The sequence below is a fragment of the Marmota flaviventris genome, chromosome 2 (assembly GCF_047511675.1).
Source record: "Marmota flaviventris isolate mMarFla1 chromosome 2, mMarFla1.hap1, whole genome shotgun sequence".
Lineage (NCBI taxonomy): Eukaryota > Metazoa > Chordata > Mammalia > Rodentia > Sciuridae > Marmota > Marmota flaviventris.
The window spans coordinates 49514491-49538529 of NC_092499.1; the positions used below are offsets into that span (position 1 = coordinate 49514491).

Below are 24039 nucleotides of genomic sequence, written 5' to 3' on the forward strand. Positions count from 1 at the left end.
CATACATATATAGAGAGAGACATCGATATACATTACTGAGGGGTTTATTTTAAAATTTTGTGTTTCATATTTTTGTTACTATTTTATATAACTTTCTAGTTAATCTTTAATAATTTATGTACTGGTGCTGAATATGAATTTACAGCAGCTTTGTAAAGGAAGGTTTGATAGTATATCTCTTAAGATTTTAAATAGTTGATTTATAATGTAGTCAGCACACTTCTAGGAATTTTCTTCCTTAGATATGCATATTTATAAAATAGATTTGTGTTCAAAGATTTCATTACATTAATGTTTACATAACAAATACTTGAGGACAGTGTAAAATCCAATATTAGGAACATCTTAGTTGAATAAAATATGGCATGTCCAAATGATAAAAATTTCATGCACAATTTTGTTTCTTTTGAAGAATATTTAACAGTATAGCAGTACATTACTTATTTTCAGTATTCACAGAAACTTAAAACTATGTTAAACTATTTGTCTCCTTTAAATTTTTATATGAGCCTCTACTACTTTTTAATCAGAAAAAGTTACTTACAAAATAATGTAAATTTTTGAAAAATCTACTCCAGTTTTAGAAAAACACAATAATCTAACCTATAAAACAAGTTCTAAAGTAAAAAATTGAATTATGCATTGTGGTGCCTAAAGCAAGCATCAGACTACTTGAAGTAGGTTTTGGATAATTTTTACTGGCATGGAGCCTTTACTGTTTCTTTTTAAATTTCTAATCACCAGTTTACACAAAGAAATAGAAATGATAACTTTAAGACATTAAAAAGCATATAGTACAATGTTTGTGGTTCTGAAATGTCTATGTGGTAATTTAATAAAACACTCATTATTATATATTTAAAGGAATCTATTTAACATTATAATAAATCTCCCCAGAATGGTTACTTTTAAGTATGAAGCTGTAACAGTAACTATTCATACACTCTTATGTCATACATAGATTCTTTCATATATAGGAAAAGGGCAGTCTTTTACAAAACTAGTTTTTGTTTTGGAACATGAATTGTATTCAGTGATTATTTGATATGTTTAAATTCCTAATTACTTGTTCTTCCCTCTCTTTAATTCAGCCTTTTATGTTTATATAACTACCATGAGAATGTTAACAGATTGTTTTATCTGAGAAATATCTTTCAAATATGTTACTTAGAGAATCATGATTCAATGTTTAAACTAGAATGTTTTCAAATATATGGTCTCATTCCTACTATATTTTAAAACTAGTTTGAAAAGTATAGAACATGTAGACTTGGGTTCTACTAAGAAAATATGTACTCTGCTTTGACTCAATAAACTCATACTTTAGTGTGGTTCAGCTTATTCATATTTACTCATGCCCATATTAGAAAACAATTAGCTTACTAAACAAATTTGAGTATTTGGTGGGGGGTGGGGGTAAGGTTGATCCTCTCTGAATCTTTCTCATTTGACTAAGAATTATAGGATATTTGATAACCGTGTTTAAAAATGGAGATATCCAAATATTATTGTAAACACCCAATGATTTGTTTTACCTACAATATAAGTATTTTACTTGGTTGGCTTACATAGTAGCTAATAATATTTGTTAATGTAATTTAACTGCTGTGAACCTTTACTGAACAAATATTGAAATTTATTCAAGCCAAAGAAAGAGAATCTCTAATGACTTTTGTTAAAGCTTCTATTTAATAGTTAAGGAGAAAAGTTTGTATGACATACGAGATGCAATTAACAGTAGATTTTACATTTAATAAAAAGAAAGAAGCATGCGTATTTGCTTTATTCATTCCATCATAATTTGCATTAGAGCTGTGGGTGTTTAATGAGCAAATTCCAACTAAAATGCTATATTGATTTTCTAGTGAACTTTGTAATAGTCATCTACCTTGGAAAAGCTCAGTGTTTACAATTAAGTTTTCTTTACTAAAAATGTTTGAGAGTTGCATATTGATTCTTTAAAAGTACTGAATTCTGAAAAGAATCAGGTTTTTATAATAAAAAATTTTTACACGTAACTTAATGTTGAAAATTAACATACAGTGATACTTTAATTTTTAAAAATTTCTTATTCATAAATCATATGACCAAATTATACATATGTCATTTATGCAAGTTATCTGGCATTTTTAAATGTAACCTTAGAATACTTAAATGGTACCTTCTTTGAAATATACATATACCTGTTTAGATCTTAAGCAGCATTATATATAAAGAAAAAAACTTTTTTCCTGATGACACAGCACCAAATAAGCCCTTCATATAAAATATTTTTACCCTTAAGTACAAAATATCTTCTTATAAACCCCAAGACATTATCTTTACCCCTTTCATCAGATGCTGTTGTATGTAAAGTGAAACATAACTTGGATTAAATCTGCTTTATGAAGCTCTGATCACATTTTATAGAAATAGTAGGAAACCTGTTGGTATTTAAAATTTGCTAATTATTTATTACTGAAATCTACTAATTTATGTATACCATGATAGAATATTCCAGGTGACATCATATCCATGTTAATTTGTAATGAGATTGTGATTTTTACATTTTATCATCTTACAAATTTTACATATTTATAATTTCATTAAACTTTCCAAAAAATCATGATACTATGTATAGATTAGTGTCATTATGGTGTGCAGCATAAAATATACAATGGGTTCTGAATTTTTTCTCTTTCAGTTTGTTTATAATTTTTTCATGCCAATTAAAAAGGAGAAACTTTGAACTCAATTTTTTTTATATGTGTTGTTCAAAATAATCAAAATCACATTATTTATACATACATACACACATACACAAACACACACACACACACACACACACACATAGTCACATTGTGAGTCTGTGAGAATCCACTTTATTTTATTTACCTATTTGGCCAAGACTTTTTGTATATTGTCTAATTTAATTTTTCCTAACAATTACCTAGGGTTTGTTTTGTTCTTGGTACCTGGATTGAACTCAAGGGTACTTGACCACTGAGCCATATCCCCAGCCATATTTTGTATTTTATATAGAGACAGAGTCTCACTGAGTTACTTAGCACCTCAGTTTTGCTGAGGCTGGCTTTGAACTGGAGATCCTCCTGCCTCAGTCTCCCAAGCTGCTGGGATTACATGCGTGTGCCACCATGCCCAGTTTACACATTGTTTTATTATATCCATTTTATATACCTGCTCTGCAACTAAAATAATTGAAGAAATTTACAAAACAAGGTGCTGAAATTTAGTATCTTGCTTAGAGTTAAATAAAAATCCATATTCTTCTATACACTGTGCTGCTTTCCATACCAGATTTTTTTTTTCCCTTAGCTACTATGATTGTCTTCCCTGGAAGAAGATTGCATAGAATTAGAATGGAAAAGTAGAATTCATTTTTGGGTACTACATTCTGGACAGAAATGTATTTTAAAACAGCATGATGAATTAATAAGATGGTAGCATACTAATATAGCCACAGGCAGCCAAATAACAGTAATGATGATCCCTTTAAATAAGGAAAGATAGAAGAAGTATGAACATTGTGCCAAGAAGTACTGTTTCTTCCAAAAACTATTCATAAGAATTTCTTGATTAAACTTACCTAAACTGTTGGTTAAAATCATTTGATTTTATATAGGTGAATATTCAGTTATTCCAGTGCAGTTTGTCATATATTTTGTTTATCCATTCATATGCTAATAGAAATTTGAATTATTTCCAGATTTTGATTATTAGCTTGTTATTTGTGTTAGTTTTTTGTATGAACATATGCTTTAATTTCTCTTGGTAAGTACCTATGAGTGGAATAGCTGAATTTTATGATAGGAATATTTTTAACTCTAAAAAAAATAATCTGACAAATTATGTTTGTACTATCTTAGATTTTCACCACCAGTATGTGAGAGTTCCATTGTTCTCCATTCTTGTTTACAGTTGTTGTGGTCAGTCTGTAAGTTTAGCCATTAAATAAATAGGTAGTTATCTCATTGTAGTTTTAATTTGCATTTCCCTAATGACTAAAAATATTGAGCACCTCTTCATTTGCTTATTTACCATCTGTATATCTTCTTTGGTAATGTGTCTCTTCAAGTCTTTTGCCCATTATTTAATTGGGTTGTACTTTTATTACTGAGTTTTGAGAGTTTTAAAAATTATGTTCTGGATGCACAACCTTTATGTATCTGATATTGTAATAAATATCTGATAAAGGAAGCACATCCAAAACATAATTTTTTAAAACTCTCACAAGCCAAATTTTTTCCAGTTTATTGCTTGTCTTTATTTCCTTATCATATTCTTCAGAGGAGCAGAAATTTTTAATGAATTAAATTTTAGTCTAATTTATCACCTTTTAAAAAAATGGATGATTCTTTGTTTTTATAGTGAAGATCTTTGCCTACCTAAAGTCACAGAATTTGGTTTTGGTTTGTTATCCTTTCTATTAAAAAATATTTTTTTACTCATGCATTATACTTATACATTACAGTATGTTTCATTATGACTTGTTTGTACATGCCTGAAACACCATAACTTGGTCATTTTAACTCCCTAGTATTTCCCCTTATTTTCCCTTTGCCTTTTTCCTGATCCTCTTTTCTTTCCTGGTTGTCTTTTCTAGTTTCTTCAGATGTGATCTTAGGTGATGATTTGAGATCTTTCTAATGTACATATTTAGTGATATAAAATTCTTTCTAGTCACTGGGCATGGTGGTGCATTCCTATAATCCCGGTAGTTTAGGAGGTTGACATAGAAGGATCACAAGTTCAGAACCAACATCAGTAATTTAGCGAGACCCTAAGCAATTTAGTGAGACTCTGTCTCAAAATTTAAAAAATTTAAAGGGCTGGGCATTTGGCTCTGTGGTTAAGCACCCATGGGTTCAATCCCTGATTTAAAAAAAAAAAGAAAGAAAGAAATTCTCTCTAGGCAATACTTTCACTTTCTCACAGATTTTTGTTATGCAGAATTTTCTTTTTTTCAGTTAAAATACTTCTAATTTCTCATAAGAATTCCTCTTTTCATCCATGGATTAGTTAGAAATATGTTATTTAATATCCAAATATTTGTAGATTTGTTATTATTTTCAATTTTATTTCTACTAATTCCTATATGGTCAGAAATATACTTTGTATGATTTTAGTTCTTTTGAAATTTTTAAGGTTTAATTCATGGTGAAGCATTTTTTTAATATCATTTAACTCTTCCTGGTTGATAATACTGTTCATTTCTTATATTGTTATGAATTTTCTTTTTTTGCCGGGGGGGGGGGGTGGTTATTGGGGATTGAACTCCGGGAATCTCAACCACTGAGCCACATCCCCAGCCCTATTTTGTATTTTATTTAGAGACAGAGTCTCAGTGAGTTTCTTAGTGCCTGGCTTTGAATTCGCAATCCTGTCTCAGCCTACTGAGCCTGGGATTACAGGCATGTGCCACTTCGCCTGGTTTGTTGCAGATTTTCTTTCTACTCTGTTAGAGAGTGTGTTGATGTCTTCAACTGTAATAATAGATTTGTCTTACTCTTTCAGATCAGTCAATTTTTGTTTCATGTGTGTATTCACATTTAGAATTGTCATATCTTTGATGAAACGGTTCTCTTATCAATCATTAATACCACTCTTTATTCCTTGTAATTTTCTTTGCTCTAAATTTATTTTGATATTAATTTAGTCATGCCAGCTTTATTTTTATTTTACATGATTTAACTTCATTTTTTAAAAAAATCTACTTGTATAACATTGTACTTAAAGTGAGTTTCTTATATATACATAATTGATCATCCTTTTAAAATCCAATCTGATAATCTCTCTTTGTCTAGTTGACTGATGTTTGGATTTAGGGCTATCATTTTATTTGCTTTCCTTTTTTCCCCCTATGTTTTCTCTTTCATGTCTTCTTTGGAGTATATTTGACTCTGTTTTAGTATTCCATTTTCAGTTTCTCAATTTGATTTTAATTAGTATATCATTGTATATATATTTGAGTATTGTAGGAAATATTAAATACAGTCAACTCTCATTACTCATGACTTCCATGAATAATTTGTGAATAAATAACATTTCAGTTTATTTAAAATTACTGTTTTACCATTTCAATTGATAGGTTGAAAACCTATCCAAATAAGGGACTTTACTTTCCTCTGTTTCTCCTCATTTCTTATATATTACATTTGTATACACTGAAAATCCCATGAGCGCTAATGTTTTTTTTCAGCCAGCAAACATTTCAATTATATTGAGACTAGTTTATTATATTTACCTAGATATTTACTATGTCTTTTGTTTACCTTCATTTCTCATGTTCAGAGTTTCCTTTTAGTATCATTTCTTTTCTGCCTGGAGAATGTCCTTTACCAATTATTTTAGGGCAGACCTGCTGATTTCTTTAATTTTCCTTAACTGAGGCTCAATTCCCCCCAACCCCATCTCTGCCATCCGCAGTTTGTGAAGTATTCTTTTTTATGAAATACACAATTCTAAGTGAATGGTTCTTTAAATACCTTTAAAATGCATTGCCATTTCTCTATTTTGCTATCATAGTTTCTGATGGGAAATCTGTGGTCTTTGGAACTGTTGTCCTATAAATCATGCTAATCATGTTTTTTTTTTTTTCCATCTGGCTGCTTTCATCATTTATCCTTTGTCTTTAATTTTTAGCAGTATGATTATTTTTCGTGAGAGTGTGGATTGTTTGTCCTGTTTGGGATTCACTTAGCTGCTTTCTCCTATAGGCTTATATCTTTGACAAACCTGGGAATTGTTCAGCACTTATTTCTTCAGTTTAAAAAATTAATTTTTAGAAAATTTTTACTACTACACTCCTCTCCTTCAGAGATGGTATGACCTTTGTTGTTCTATAGTTTTCTGAGGCTATGCTTATTTATTTTCAGTCTTTTTATTTTTTTTCTTTTGTGATTCAGATCAGATCATTTCTATTACTTTATCTTCAAGTTCATTGACTTTTTCTGTCTCCCTCCTGCTATTTAGGTCACTAAATAAGTTTTTGATTTTGATTGTTTTATGATTTTTTTAGTCCTAAAATTTTCCATTTGGTTCTTTTTTATTTCTTTGTGTTTTATCTTTAATTTCATGTTATTGATGTCATGGATATTTCATAGTTATTTATTGCCTTTAGAGTATTTACAATGGTCTGCCTATTTATTGCATTTTTAGAAATGGAATAAAGTCTTTGTCAGATAATTCTAATTTCTTTGTCATTTTGATATCAGCAAAATGACATTTTGGTGTCTTTTCTCATACAAGTTGAGATTTTGTGGGGTTTTTTGTTGTTTGGTTTTGGTTTTGTATTTCAAATACTTTTTATTCTATCCTAGACACTATGAATATTATCTAGGTCTTATTTATATCCTGTTGATGTTTTAGCATAGGATTGATGTAGTTAGATTCAGGCCTCTTGCCTCTGTGAGCTGTAGTTAGTTCCAAAGTCAGTTCCAATTTGTCCTTTGTGTTCTTGGCCAGGGTTTCCTCTAGAACCTGGGGCTTCTGTTCACTATTTTACTTCTCTGATTGTTTGATATTCTGATAAGGATCATGCATGTGTAGGGCAGGTTCTTATGCAGCTCTTATAGTGTTGCTTTCCTCAGATACTTTCTTCCCATTCTCTCCTTTAATTTCTGGATTTTTGAGGCTCCACATTTTTTATCATCTGGCATTAACCTCTAACTTTGTGATTGCTTCACAGTGGCAGTAGAAGAGAGAGAAATACCAATTGTTATCCTCCCAGGAGTCCACTAAATGGAGAGGAAAGTTAGGTTCTTTTCCTTTGGCTCCCATATAGCGCTTTTTCTGTTGCTGATGCCTCCCAGTGAGATTGCCTTAGGGCTGAAGTGTTAGAGTCTGTAAACAAGTCAAAAATAACACCTGGCATTTTGCCAGGGGAATGTTATAGTTCCTAAACAAGTCTGGATGGTGCCTGGCAAAATGCCAGAGGGAGTGGTTTGAGAAGTAACAAAAGCAAGCCATTAAGTGTGGAGATTCCTTATTGGTTGACTGATGTATCTAGTTTATGCTAATTAGATAAGCTATGTGGAATGTATAAATACTGCTCCTGTCCTTCAATAAACGGCTCCTACTCCTGCTGTATCAACGTACACAAGTCGTTCGTCACCCCCCTGATTATTCTGCTGCAGCCGGACTCCGGCACTGAAGCATTCAGAATTGGAGAATACAAAAGTAAAAAGCAACAGATTGTCCCAGTTTTTCTGAGTTCTTGGACTTTTCCTCCAGCCAAAACTAGAGTTTTCCTGAAATTTTTGTGTACCACAGTGCTCTCTCGTGAGTTTGAAACTACATTCAGTTCAGATTAGGGGATACTAGAGAAAAATCATGGTTATTTCAGTGTGGTTGGAATTCTAATATTCTTTCTTGGTCAAATAACTGTGCCATGTACTCTGTTAAGATTTTATAGTTATGTACATTTGGAGAGAAAGTTAAGCATATGTTTACTGCATGTTGTGTAGAACTACAGCTGGATTTTAGATCTAGTTCCTTACGTATCAGGTGAATTCTTTGTTTGTTTGTTTGTTTTGGCCTTGGAATCCCTATGGAAGTAGTGAGGAATAGATTGTTTAATCCCAGAATTTTATGACAATTATTGAGGAGTGGCTTAATAGTTCAGCTGTTTTGATTTTTCCCCCCTCTCTAAATTTCAGTACTTTCTGAACACAGGATTTATTGTCATACTCTTTTGATTTGAATTGAACCCATTTTCTTTTTCTTTTTTTCATTTCTATTGCCATTGCCTTAGTTCAGGATTTCTTTATTTCTCACCTGGACTGGTACAGTAAATATTAGATTAAGGCATATGTACATTCCAACCTGCTACTTTCCTCCTACCCCCACATTTATATGTACAAGCAGTATTCTAATCTCTGGAAGTTTGCTTCTAAAACACAGATCTGATCAGACTGTTCTTATTCTGGAAGTCCTTTATAGTATATATAGTATCCAAATTCTATGTTGGTATGTATATTTATTTCCGAGTAATTTAAAGTTCCAGGGAAAGGATCATTTATGGGAGTTGCTGAAGTGAATTCTTATTTAGATAACCACTGTAGCCCCTTTATTTCCACCCTTGCCCAATTATTTCTCATCTAGAAGTCAGAATATTCCCATTCAGCCATAAATGTGATGTTCTCATTTCCTTGTTCAGAACCATATAATAACTACTTTCATGCTTAGATGATATCTACAATCTTTACTGCAGCTTTTGAGGCCCAGTATGATCTCCCAGAACTGTCACTTCCACTTCTTGTGCTTCAGCCAAAAATTCCAAGGCCTTGCATAGTTAATTCTCTTTCCTAGTCTACTTTCTTTTCTACTTACATATAGAGAGAAAGGGAGAAGAACACCTTCTTATGTGTGTGTGAATATGTGAGTATATATGGACATATACTTTTTTTATTTGAATGTGCTGAAATATCACTTATTTAAAGAAGTCTTTCAAAAATAATCTGCTCTGTACCCTATCTACCAAATCACTCAGTTCTTTCCTGAAGCCTTATTTACCAAAGCCTTTACTACTGCCTGTTCTATCTACTTATGTATCTAACTTTCTGTCTATTTTTTCTGTTTTCTGTCTCCCTGAAATAAAATGTGGAACTGATAAAGACTTATTAAATGGATACTATATTCATTGCCCTGAAAACTAAATGGATGACTGACACAGAACTTTGATAAACATTTGATGAATGAATGTATTTACTTCTCTTCCTTTAGACTCAGCCTCTGGAAAGTGGGTTTTGACTTTTGCTTTGACATTATGTATTACATTTTACACTTGTGTTCTTTCATAATCTACCATGAAAAAGATATAATTGATTTATTCTCAGGATTTTTACCACTTAAAATTTAAATAGTATAACTATTTTGATCAACTGTGTATTAATCTATAAGAAGTCTTGAGTATGAATCCAGTGTTTTATATAATAAAAGAACATGTCAAGCAATTTTTCCAAGCTTATTTTGTGGTTTAACAATATATATAAAATTTGGTTTGGTAATCCAAGTATTTGAGACCCTCTTTGTGTAACATTACAGTGGTATTTTTGAAATTATGTAAAGTCTGAAGTATATCAACAATAGAAATTATGCTTCAGAAATAACAATTTCAGATAACATCGAAGCTCTCCATAAAGAGCTATACAAATCTAAGAGACTCTATTTATTTTGTTACCTATGTCGTACCCCTTGCTCTGTGAAGATAAGTTGTGCCAAACCAGTATAACTCTGCCCCTTTTTGTTCTTCCTTGATTTATTTCTTTTCTTTTTCTTGTACCTTCCCACTGAGATAGCTCCTCCTTTAAATTTGGATAATGCTCATTTTTTTTCTCGCTCACTATGCAAAAATAGTAGGTAGAATTGTTTTATTTTGCAACTTGCTATTTTGCCAACATTTTGATTTTGAGGTTGGCCATCTATCCATAGTTACTTTATTTTAAATAATGGGTAGTGTTCCATTCTGAATTTATAGTGATTTATTTATTCCCACTCATGTTGACAGATATTTGGTTTATTTCTGTGTCTTTCTTACTATAAACAATGCTGCAGTATTTTTTTACACGTTTTCTTTTGCAAAAAATTCTCCAGACTATATTCCAAAACACGGGTATTTTCTAGATTACACAGTGAGCTCAACTTTAATAACTATTGCCCAATTGCTCTTAATACAGTTGTAGAAGTATATATATGCATTCATACAGTGTACATGAGGATTTTCTTTGTTTCAGAAGGTCACAACATTTATTCTTGGACCATTTAATGTTTGCTTCTTTGTTGGGTGTGAAATGGTATCACAGTTTGGCAATAGCTATTAAAAGTAACATTTTCTCATATGATTAGTTGATGCTAACTTGATTTCATAACCTAAATGTTCCTTAAAATGATGGAATTATATATTTTATTTTTGGTAGATGTAACCTTTTTCCTTTGTTTTCTCTGATTGATTGTGAGTAATCTATTTTGGTAGCTCTGGTTGAAGAAGTGTATTTTGCACAGAGGGAACGAGATGAAGCTGTTATGACTAGGCTGAAATTAGCCATTGAGGAGAGAGATGAAGCAATCACACGAGCCAAGGATTTGGAAATATCTCTAAAAGCGTATGTATACATTTAAAATCATATATGATATTAGGAACATTTATAAAATGTGTGTATTATGTGGTGATTACCTATTCAATTTATTGCTGATAATTATTGTTACATTAAAATATTGCATGTCCCCACAATCTTTTCTAAAATCTTTGGCATGCTAGATTTGCCTGCCAGGGTGAGAGGTTTTTTTTTTTGTGTTTTTAATTGAAGTATATATTACTCTCAATACAGTCACTTTACTACTTCTTAGTTCTCTTGTCAATGACCTTACCCTGCTTTCCTATTTGACTCCTTATTTTTTTCTCATTATCTCTTATTATCACTTTCTTGATAATATTATTTCTTAATATTATTTTATTTAGCTGCATCTTTCACTGCTCTCTGCTTAATATACCTATTCCTTTACTCCATTACTTTTTACCTTTGTTATTTTAGCTGTGACTTTTAAACTTTAGTGATACTTGGAATAGGGTAGAGCCTAAGGGTTTATAATTTTTACAACCCAGGTGAAGTAAGTAGGTAAATAATGGATGACACTTAGAAAAATAATATCCTAGAATAAGTACTTCTCAAATTTTATTGTACAATCTGATATCTTGGAGGATCGTACTAGAGTGCACATTCTGATTCACACAGTCTGTGATGGGACTTGAGATATTACCAGATGGTACAAATGATGCTAGTCTAAGGAAAGTGCTTCTAGAAATATGTTACCTGTAAAGTTAGATAGAATACAGTAATCTAATATTTAATGATGATCAAGGAATACACCTATGTCATGTTTATTTTGTCCATTATTATACTAGTCTCAGGAAGATCAGTAAAGTGCTAATTTAAACATGGCACATTAGGGAGACAAAAATTAACAATGAAAATGTTCACAGGTTGTGGTTAGTAATTTTTTTTTTGCCTTTTTTTTTGATTAATGACTTCATTTTTTTAAAGATTGATAGAGACTCTTCATAAACATTAAATTCATTGAAAAATCCAAACAAAAGTTACTTAAATTTCACACTTTCTGCTCCCAAATAAACATCTTTTAAAATTTTTAAATTTTACTTTTTAATTGGCACATAATAATTACACATATTTATGGAATACAATATGATATTTCAACACATACACAGAATGCACCAATCAAATCAAGATAATTAGCATTTCCACCTCCTTATCATTTCTTTTTGTTTGGAGCTTTCAAACTCCTCTCTTCTAGTTCTTCACAGAGTATATAATATGTTATGGTGAACTATAATCACCCTACTATGCTGTACAACACTATAATTATTTTCTTCTTTCTAACAGTATTTTGGTACTATTATCCGAACTCCCTCTATCCAGCATTCCCACTACATAATCAGTATTCCACTCCTTCTTTGAGATCAACATTTTAGCTTTCACATTTGAGTAAGAATATGTAGTATGTGTATTTTAGTACCTGACTTAACTTAATGTTCTCCAGTTCCATCCATTTTGCCACAAATGATGGTGGCATTCCTTTCTTTTTTCTTTCTTCCTTTCCTCCTCAACTTTCTTTTCCTTTTCTCACTTCTCCTTTTCTTTCCCTTCCCTCTATCCCTCCCTTTCTTCCTCCTTTTCCATATCTCTTTCTCTGCTAGAGTTTGCATCTTGAATGTCTCCCAAAGACCCATATGCTAAAGGCTAACCTGTGGTACTATTAGGAGATGGTGGAACTTTTAATGTGGGCCTTATGTAGTAAGTTAGGTCACTGTGGAGGGACCCTTGAAAGGGATATTGGGACCCAGCCCCTTCTTCTGTCTTTGCTCCCAGCCACCGTAAGGTGAACAGATTCTTCCATCTCTTCCTCCCCACCATGAAGTATTGTCTACAGACCCAAAGACAGTAGGGTCAAGTGGCCATAAACTGAAACCTTGAGCCAAGATCACCCTTTATAAGTTGAGTCACAGATATTTGGTCATGGTAACAGGAAGCTGACTAATACAAGCTGGATGATATACCATTGTATAAAAAGACCGCATTATCCATTCATCTGCTCATGGACACTTTGGTTAATTCCATATTTTTGCTATTGTGAAAAATTCAGCAGTAAGCATGGGAACGCAGGTTTCTTTTGGTATGTTGATTTCATTCACTACATGCTGTTTTATTTGAGAGCCAGTGTAGTGTACAGGTTAAGAGGATAGATTCTGGACCCATAATCTGTCTTTGCATTTTGGCTTTGCTGCTTCCTAGCTGTATACAAATTACTCAGAATCAATGGGACTCAGTTGTTGTTGTTTTTTTAATCTAAATGAATAAAATAAGGCCCAACTTACACAAGTTCTTCTGAGGACTATATGACTTAGTAAATATCTAAAAGTACCTGGCTCATTTCAAGGGCTGTGTACTTGAATATAAGAATTGAATATAAGAATAATAGTCAAAGAGAACCTGAAGAAAACTGAATTATAGAATGTGTTCTCTCAATAAGAAACATTAATCCCTTTAAAAAATTCTAGTTTTAGGAAAGGAGACTGAAAAATATTAAAATATTAAGACATCAAAATTTTTGTGTGCAATATGTCAAATTTAAACAGTATTATTTAACTCTCAGATATGAAATAAAGAATTGCATTTTTAAACTCTCCCCCTTTTTCTCTTTATTAATATTTTAAAAAAATGTTTGTAAAAGTTGTATTTCATTTTACAGTTAAAGGGTCCCTTGTTGTTTAATTGTAATTTTGTATTTAAGAGGATTGAATAATCATTACTGAAACTTTGATCATAGATGGCATTTAAAAATATATATTTATTTTTTAGTTGTAGTTGGACACAATACCTCTATTTTATTTATTTATTTTATGTGGTGCTGGTGATCGAACCAGGGCCTCGCATGTGCAAGGCAAGTGCTCTACTTCTAAGCCACAACCCCAGCCCATATATGGCATTTTTATACCTGGGTTCTTTATTGCGGGGAACCCCTGGGTTACTGAATTTCATTTTCAATTTGTTTTTTTGAGAGAGAGAGAAAATTTTTTTTAATATTTATTTTTTTTAGTTTTTGGTGGACACAACATCTTTATTTTTATGTGGTGCTGAGGATCGAACCCAGCGCCCCGCGCATTCCAGGTGAGCACGTTACCAGTTGAGCCACATCCCCAGCCCTCAAATATTTTTTTCCTTTGCATTTCACTCTGTTATTTTAACATCTTCTCTGTGAACTTTATGGAATGCTCGGCCTTTTTGTATTCCTCTGAAATACAAATCACTAGTAAGAAAACTTCTTCATTTCCTTATGTGTTAGTCTGTGTTGCTATAATAGAATAACTAAGAATGAGTACTTTATAATGAACAGAAATTTTTTGTCTTTGAATTCTGGAGGCAAGTAAGTCCAAAATCAATGAGAGCATCTGTCAAGGGCCTCCTCGATGAGCCATTTCAGAGTGGTAGGTAGAAGGACAAGCAGAGACAAAAGGGAGCTGAGCTCCCCATTGTAGAATTGAATTTTTTGATTGTATGTAATGAGCATGGAGCCTTGGTGGCCTAATCACTTCCACAAAGACCTACCTCTTAAACTATATTAGTGCCAATTCAAATTCAGTATGAGTTTTGGAGAGGACAGAAATTCATTCAGCACCTTTATTTTTATTTTTATTTTTAATGTAATCTTGTCTCTTGCTTGGTATGTTTTGTGTTGTATTTGTGGTGTATATGTAAATGAAATATTATTGTGTCTTGCTTATGCTTAAAATAAGCAGTATCAAGAATTTTGTTTTGTTCTGATATGGAACAGTTGGATTTTCCTTGATAAATCCTCTGAGTTGCAGTTTCTGGACTAGGTATTGTTCTCTTGCTACAGTTCTGTTTTATCCTTGGGCAGTTGGGGTGTGGATGGAAGTCTAAAAGAACTTCCTGGATTTGTATGCCCCTTTTGTTAGAGGTTAAGCATTCTACATAGGGATTTTGGTGTTCATTGAGGGTTCATGCTCTCTGTTCTTGTGTATATCTTGAATACTTTGGGGCTTTTATTTATTTCACCATTGTAGTAAAAAATGGCCAATTCTGATGCTACTTGTTTTTTCTATATAGATTCTTCATTAATACAGTCTTTATTTTCTTTTCTTGGGATTATATGTGTACAGACTTTCATATGCCATGTTTACTTGGACTTCTGATTTTTGAATAAACTTTGAATTTTAGAATCATTTTTTATTTTCAGAAAAGTTACCAGGATAGAAAAGTTACCTCATTTAGTTTACCTTATGGTAAATATCTTATATTACTATAATACACTTGTCATGGATTAGAATTCAACATTACTATATAATCATTAACTAAATTCCATAGTTTTTTTTTTAGATTTCACTAATTTTTCCTAAAGTCCTTTTTTATGGTTTGTTTTATGTTTATGTTTTTATTACATTTAATTGTTATATTTCCTTAGCCTGCCCTGTTGTGTGATATTTTCTTACATTTTTCTTGTTTTTGATGGCCTTGATAGTTTAGTCATGTATTTTTCAAAATCTCTCTTAATTTAAGCTTTTCTAAAGTTTTTCTCATGGTTAGACTGAGTTTATTAGTTTTGAGGATGAAGATCACAGAAGTGAATGCCATTCTCATTATATCATTTCAAGGTTATAGTCTATTAACATGACTTACTACCAAAAATATAAACTTTGACCACTTGGCCCGAGGCAGGCTATGCCAGGTTTCTTTACTGTAAAGTTACTTCCTTTCCCATTTTCATACTCTACTTTTTGGAAGCATAATGTTAAGTATAGCCCATACTCAAGAATGAGGACAAGAGGTTGTTGAGTTTTACTTCTGCATAGTTTGGATCTAGAATGTCCCCCCAAAACTCAGGTTTTAATGGCTGTTCTGCACATTGACACTGTTGGAAAGTGGTAAAACCTCCAATAAGTGAAGCCTAGTGGAAGGTCTTCATGTCTTTGAGGATTGTGCCTTAAAGAGGATAGTGGAACTCTGGCCCCTTCCTCTTTCTCTCAGTTGTTCCCTGCCATGAGGTGAACAATTTTTCTCCACACCACACTTTCTCCAAGATATACTTTCTTACCATAAGCCCAAAGTAATAGGGCCAACTGATCATGGATTCATACCTCCAAAATTCATACCGCTAAAATAAACTTATTCTCTTTATAAATTGGTTATCTCAAGTATTTGTTTTAGTAGTAGAAAGCTTATTAGCATAACCTCCTTCAGGAGAGAAATCTACATAAATTATTTATAATTCTTCAATAAAGGAATTGTCTCCCTATTTATTCACCCACTTATATCAGTATAGACTCATGGATGGTCATTTAATATTTTGTATTATAATCTAATACTATATTATTGATTCTCTTATTTGGGTTGTTCTATTTTTGACCATTGGAAGCTATTCAGATTAGCTCCTATATCCCTTTCATATGTCCCCATTCTTTTAATTTTTTAACACTTTCTTTTTAAAATTTATTTTATATTTTTATTTGCTCTAATTAGTTATATATGACAGTAGATATAAAGTTACATGGGTTGTATAATCATATGTGCACATAGGGTAATAATACCTGATTGGTTACTTTCTAGCATTTGTAAGATATTGTAGGGTCACCTTTTTTTAGGAACATATAAGGCCCCACTCCTAGAATTAGCCATTTCTCCACTTAGCTCTAGTTATATTTATTGGAAACATCGGAAACCAAGATCTGGATGCCAGGTGTGTCCATAGTTGTTGGAGTATGACTACTTTTTAGTCCCTGTCAACAAAGTAGGAAAGGTATCTGTATATTGCTGGTTTACACGTAAATATCTCTATTTATGAACCTGTCTGTATCTATATTAAGCTAAACATAAGTTCATACTGATGCATCCTTAATTCTAATCCAGTATGACACAGTTCATTCTGGCCTTCTCCTCTTGTTCATCTATAGTTTCCATCTCTCAACAGTGAGAAACTTGGCTCCCACCAAACATTATCCAATTTATTTATTCAACTCCAGCATATATTATACTTCTTTCTAGATCATAAACCCCTATCCCCATGAAAGATAGCTTTACTAATGAGACTGTACTACTTTCAGTTTCTTTAGTCTTACAGTTTATTGACTTAGGTTGCCTTCTTCCTCAACCTTGACTTATTTTTTTTAACTTTATTTATTTTAATTGTAGTTGGACACAATACCTTGATTTTATTTATTTATTTTTATGTGGTGCTGAGGATCAAACCTAGCACCTCTAACATGCTAGGCGAGCCTTGTACTGCTGAGCCACAACCCCACCCCCAACCCCCACTTCTTTAAGTAAGATTATGCCATTTGTTTGTAATGTTTTTCGGCTTTTTTTTTTTTATCATAGTCTGTGTGATATGTTAGGATTCTTTGTCCTTCTGATTGATTCTTTTTATATGCATATATTAAGGTTTACTCTGTGCTCTATAAAGTTTTGTGAGTTTTGATAGATGCATGGTGTCAAGGATGCAGAGTAATTCTCCCACTTAAATATCCTCAATGCTTTCTCTATTCAAATCTGTGGTTACTACTGCCTCCCTCCCCAACCTCCCTCCTTACCTGTTACCTGCCCCAATAGTTTTTCCTTTTCTAGAATGCCATATGATTGAAATTATAAAATATGTATAACCTTTTTAGTCTGGCTTATTTCCCTCAGCAAAGTGTTGACCCATGAATTAATAATATGTTCTTTTTGTTGTTGTTGTTGCATAATATTCCATTGTGTAGGTGTATCACAATTGACTTTTCTGTTCACCTATGTAAATGATATCCTGGTTGCCTCAAGTTTGGGTAATTTTGAATAAAGTTGCTATAAGCATTTGCATACAGGTTTCTGTCTGGATGTAACATTTTCAAATCAGTTGAGTAAACCTAGTAGCACAATTGCAAGGTCATATTTTAAATATATGTTAAAATTGTAAGAAACTGTTGAACTCTTTTGCAGAGAAAAATAAACCATTTTTCATTCCCACAAGCAATGAATCAGAGTTCCTATTGCCCTACATCCTTGCCAGGATTTGGAATTGTTGTTTTTGTTTTGTTTCTTGCTTTGAATGTTAGCCTTAGAGTCTATAGGTTTGTATAGGTTTCTCAATATTTTAGTTTGCATTTTCCTTATAACAAATTAATATATCTTCTTTGGTTAAATGTCTATTAAGATATTTGTTTCCATTAAAAAATTTTTTTTAGTTGTAGATGGACACAATATCTTTATTTTTATTTTTTTATGTAGTGCTGAGGATCAAACCTAGGGCCTCACACGTGCAAGGCAAGCACTTTACCACTGAGCCACAACCCCAGCCCCCAATTTTTAAATTGTGTTTTTTCTCATCATTTAAACAGTTATTTATACTGTATATAAGTCCAGATATGTGGTTTGCAAATATTTTCTTCCAGTCCACAATTTAGTTTTTTAATCTCTGAACAGTACTTTTGGTAAAACACAACTTTTAAATTTTAATAAGACCTGTCTTATTATTTGGTTTTTACTTTCATTCATGGATTCTGTTTTTGATATTGCCTGTAAAACTCATTGCCAAATGGAAAGTCACACAGATTTTCTCCTGTATTGTTGCTTCTAGAAGTTTTTTGTGTTTTACATGTAGGGCAGTGATTCATTTATGGATAATTTTTATGGAACGTGTGAAGTACGTTTGGAAGGTGTAAAGTACTTATCCAGTTCCTTTTTTTCCTCCCTATTATTTATGGAAATTCATTTATTCTGCTACCATTTGTTGAAAAGGCTGTCATTTCTCCATTAAATTCTTAGACTTTTGTCAAAAGTAAATTGGCCTTTTGTGGTCGTTTTGTGGACATGATATTCAGTTCCATTGTTATATGTCTATGTCTATCCCTTTATCAATATTATGCAGTCTTGATTATTGAATCTTTATATTATATTTTGGAATCAGATGTCCTTAAATTTTGTTCTTTTATTACAGAATTCTTTGGGCTATTCTAGTACCTTTGCCTTTCCTTATAAATTTTAGAATCAATTTGTTCATAATTTCAGAGGTCCTTTCTGGAATCAGATGGTTTTACACATACCTTTCAAAGTGAATGCTTTATAAAACTTTTCAGTTGTGTACCTATTGAAATCTAAGACACATGGAAATTATCAACATTAGAGGAAATGGGGTTTATTGCTCTGATTTGATCATTACCTTTTGTGTGCATGTATAAAATTATCATACTATACACCACCCATCAATATGTACAAATATTATGTCTAAGTAAAAAAATTAAACTTTAGATCTCTTTTTTAGAAGAGTACTATTATGTTGTTTATCAACTGCTAAATAGTATTGTTATAGTATAGGTACGTCCATAGATTTTGTTAGATTGATCACCCATTTTGTTCATGAAATTTGTTTCTGAATGGATTTTGTTTTTTGGTTCTTACAAAATCAAAATTCACTCCCCAAATATAACAAATCTATTTTTCATAAAGCATCATAACTCTTTTGAGGTAGATGATATTCATGTTTTATAGACAAAAAAACTTTAAGCTACTTGGCCAACGACTCAAAGTCAATCAAGCCACATTATTGGAATTATCTACCTCAGATTTATCCAGGCAACTCAAACTTAGCATATCCAAAATGAAACTTATTAATTCATTCTTAAAACCTGATCCTTCTCCTTAATCCCTTATCCTGATCAGTGACACAACCATCTGCCTACATATCCAAGCCAAAACTTCTCAGAATCCCTATTAAATTGATCTCTTAATTTTGTTTATTCTCTTTAGCCAAAATATATCTAAATAGAGCCTGTCCTTTCCTCATTTTTTCTTCCATTGTATATATTTTAATTTGTACATTTATTTGTTATACTTTTTATTACAGTATATTGAAATTAGCATTCCTTTAGGCAGAGCCGTTTTCATTTCTCTGTGTAGCATTAGTGTTACAGAGGAATGGGAATGGGAAAAAGGAAAACAAACCTAAGCCTTTTCTTTAAATTAATCCAATTAATAAATATTTATGGAACATATACTATGTCAAGTATAGTTCTAGTTACTGGGGACACATTATTATGGTACCAATTTAGTTAGGAATATCATCTAAATAGTTACACTGATACTTAAAACAGTACTAACTGATAAACAGAATCATTGGTTTCTAGAAAGTTTATAAGAAGGGCTTCTACTGTATCATAGTCTGGGGGTACAGATCGGTGGGCTTCAGCATACAGACTATACAAAAACAATAACAAAAACAGAATAATATGTCAGCCTTGTGTCAGATGTTAGTATAGAAGTTTCTTTCTCCTGAGCTTTGATTCTGAACCTTCAAGAGTGCATTTTAGACTAAACTTTTAAAAATATGCATCAAATTCATAACCAGACTTTGCTTAACTGTGAAACATATTTAGAGGCATTGAATATTGGATGAAATTGTACGATTTATTTTTTACCTTTTTTTAATGCCCTATTTCCTGCTTTCTATAATCTTCAAGTTTCCTCCATCTTTTGTCTGATCTCCTTTGCCACTTCTGACTTTCTTTTTATCTCTGTATTGTAGTGTCAACCTAGTCTTATTCTGACACTTTTCTACTTTCCTTTACCTCTTCAATTACCAGTGTTTTTTTTCTTCCTTTACTTTTTTGGTTTTCATCCAAAAGTAGGAAAAAAGTTAAAAGGATTCAAGTTAAAATGATTTATGTATACTACTAATATACATGTTTTCATAAGTACACTCAAACTTTTGAGTTGATAACTTTTTTTAGTCTCTTTGTTATTGTTAGTTTTTCTTAAATATATCACATGTAATGCTGTAAAAAAAAATGAGAATAAAAGCAAACAACTCAAAATTTTCTGGTTAGCTGATCAGTAGTTCTTTATCACTTGAAGTCAATATTATGCTTTTCACATTGAAAACAGTGAATGTAGCTTCAGAAAGGAAAAAGATGATATTGACTGATTTAGAAATAAATCAAGAAATGTGACATTTCATGGAAAGTTTCTTTTTACTTAGAGTGCAAGGTTGTCAATTAGAATTTGCATGATATAGGAAATCAATTGAAACTTGAGCCCATGGACATTTACTTCAGCAAATTCTTACCAGTTATCATGACTGTCAAGTTAGACTGAGGTAGGCATAATTTAGAGTTTACAAAAGGTTGAGATTATTTTGTCTAATTGTAAAGCTCGTGTTAATGAAATGTAATTTATAGTTGGCCAGCTATATTTTGTGTAACACCGTCTATTAATTTTAAGTCTTTACTAAACCAATAAATTGTTATATGCTGTACATGTACCAGTAAACCCTGGTTCCCCAGAGTTATTTTTACGGAAAATTGAAGGCTTATATAGCTGTTCCAAATTTACTCTTTTATGAAAAGGTAGGTAGGTTGTCTAATGTTTGTGTTGTTTTAAGTAATATAGTAAGTGGTATAGTTATTGTAGGCCTGGATTTAATTTTCTGAAAATTACTTTTGTTAATTCTTAATCTTTAACTAGATGTTGAATGAACCAGCTTAGAAAATTATGCCAAGTATACTGAATCAGCACTTACTGTACTAACATCAAAGATCTGGTCTTATTTTACAATAATCTATCAAGGTTGGGCAAACTAAGAACCTATGATACAAATGCATCCCACCTCCTGATTTTGTAAATAAAATTTTATTAAAACCAAACCACACTCATTCACATATATGTTATTTATAGTTGGTTTTACACTACAAAGTTTAATAGCTATGACAGTAAACATAGACAAAACCTACATTATTTATATTATCTGGCCCTTTATAGAATGTTCACTGATCCCTACTCCATGTGATCTAATAGATTAAATTATAATATAATCAATTTTTGATATCTCTGACAGATACTCCTTGAGACTTACAAAACACAAATAGAGAAATATAAGTTATGTGTGTCTATGCAAATTTTCAAGTCACCAATTAACCTTCTTTAATTTTTTTCGTAAAGTTCTATTTTTCTATTGATGGCCATGTATCAGTACACTAATCAGTTAGACAAAATAATAATAAAATAAGATAGAGATCCAAATGCTAAATGGTTGACTTTTGTCAATCATGCTCAATCAGATCTAGACTTCATCAAAAATAGTTCCAGTTCAATTATCAGCAGATGATAAGTCATTATATATTATGTATTTTCAGAGTAATTTACACAAATTATTCAAAGTCTGAATGCCAAATTCATATGCCTGGGATCTAGTATAGTTCTCAGAGAAAATTTGACTTCGATTTAGAAAATTATTAGGTGATTTTAATATTAGAATAAATACTAATATTAAAATATTACTCTTTCCTATTGGTGTTAATTTTAAACATTTGAACTCTTCATCTGCCTCTCATTAAAGAATATTTTTTCACATTACAATGTCTAAAGATAACTTACAAGTATTATGTAGAAATTCCATAGTTTTTATTGTATTGATTATCTGGTAGGTACAAATTATGTAACCTGTTTATATTGTTACTTTCTTCCTGTAATATAACTTTTTTACACTGAAAATGGAGACTTATTACTTTCGTTACTATTTTTTTTTTTTGATAACTATTCCTAGGAGTCTACAAATCTGAGGTTTATCACATTAAAGTATCAAGTTTAATAGAAGTAATTTTTATGACATTTTTAAACACGTGAATTGGATTTTATTTGGAAACTGCCATAATCAGTTCTTCATCTGATTTCATTTTTAAAAGCATAATATTAAAATGATATTTCCCATGACATTTGACTTTCTTTTTTTTTTAATCTAGACTTCCTTCTTCTTTTGTTATTTTTTATTTTTAATTGTAGATGGATACAGTACCTTTATTTTGTTTATTTATGTGGTGCTGGGGATTGAACCCAGTGCCTCACACATGCTAGGCAAGCACTCTGCCACTGAGCTACAGCCTCAGCCCCCGACATTTGACTTTCTTAAAAATCATATTTAGCCATCCAATAGCTAATGGTTAAATGCTACTGATAGTCCCCAAATACTTGTACTGTGACCATAAATAAATGTAAGGGTTTTATTATCATACTTTTCTGCTTTTTCTGTTGAGTAAAGAAAAGAAATACTTATCTTCACAATTCTTATAGAACAAGCTTTGTTAAGTAGCATCATTGAAAACTCGATTTATTTTGGAGGAAAAAGTGATAAAAGACAAGAGTATTTGCTCTTCCTGAAATGTGAATTCAAGCAGGTTTTAGTAGTTTGAAATGCATTGTTATATCTAATTCAAAATTACTATGCCTTCCTGTTATACACTATTTGAATATACAGAGATAGCTTTTTATATGTCACTTTTTAATATGTTTATATATTTTTTCTGTTAAGATGCTGTGTTTTAAAATTACTACCTTGAATCTGAGTGCAGTGATTTCATCCATTTGTGGAATTTGTAACAACTTTGTGACATATTTATCAAATAATTTTATTTTAATTTTTCCTAATGTAGTATTGATTGAGATCCAAATGTTAAGTGGTTAACTGTGCTCACTTATGCACCGCCTGTGAGACTTAGCACACCTAGACTCACCAAAAACAGTTCAAATTAATTTACCAGCAATGAAAAATTATATCATGTACTTTTAGGTGCAGTCATTCTAACTATTTAAACTTTGAATTCTAAATTCATGTGCCCAGGATCCTGTGTAGTTAATATTAAATCATAGGAATACAGTTTTGGGGAGGGGGTTAATCTTGAGAAAACAGGAACTTGATTATCTAAACTTTTTATTGTAATTTTTAAATAATTGAGATTGTTTCTAGAATCTGTATCATTTCACTAATATCCATTGCAGGTTCTCCTTTAATTTGCCCAATTTAATAATTACCTAAATTATATTTTAGAAATTTTCTAATGTGTGTCACTTAGAATTTGTTTACTTTCAGACATTCCTTCAGTCCATCAACATTTATGTTGTTCTATAAACATCATGCCTCTTTTGAGACAGTGTATTTATGAGGGGATCCAGTTTATTTTCTTTGTCTTTAAATTGAATGATTCCT

General features: G+C 31.5%; 1 protein-coding gene across 6 annotated transcripts in view; it reads left to right on the plus strand.

Moving 5' to 3' along the window:
- Mipol1 (mirror-image polydactyly 1) overlaps window positions 1–24039 on the plus strand; it is a 318255-nt gene that overhangs the window by 95018 nt on the left and 199198 nt on the right. For all 6 annotated transcript variants that reach the window (XM_071607845.1, XM_071607843.1, XM_071607847.1 and 3 more), the window contains one exon: window positions 10973–11102. In XM_071607845.1, the coding sequence (XP_071463946.1) occupies window positions 10973–11102 (130 nt within the window). The remainder of the gene's footprint in view (window positions 1–10972; window positions 11103–24039) is intronic.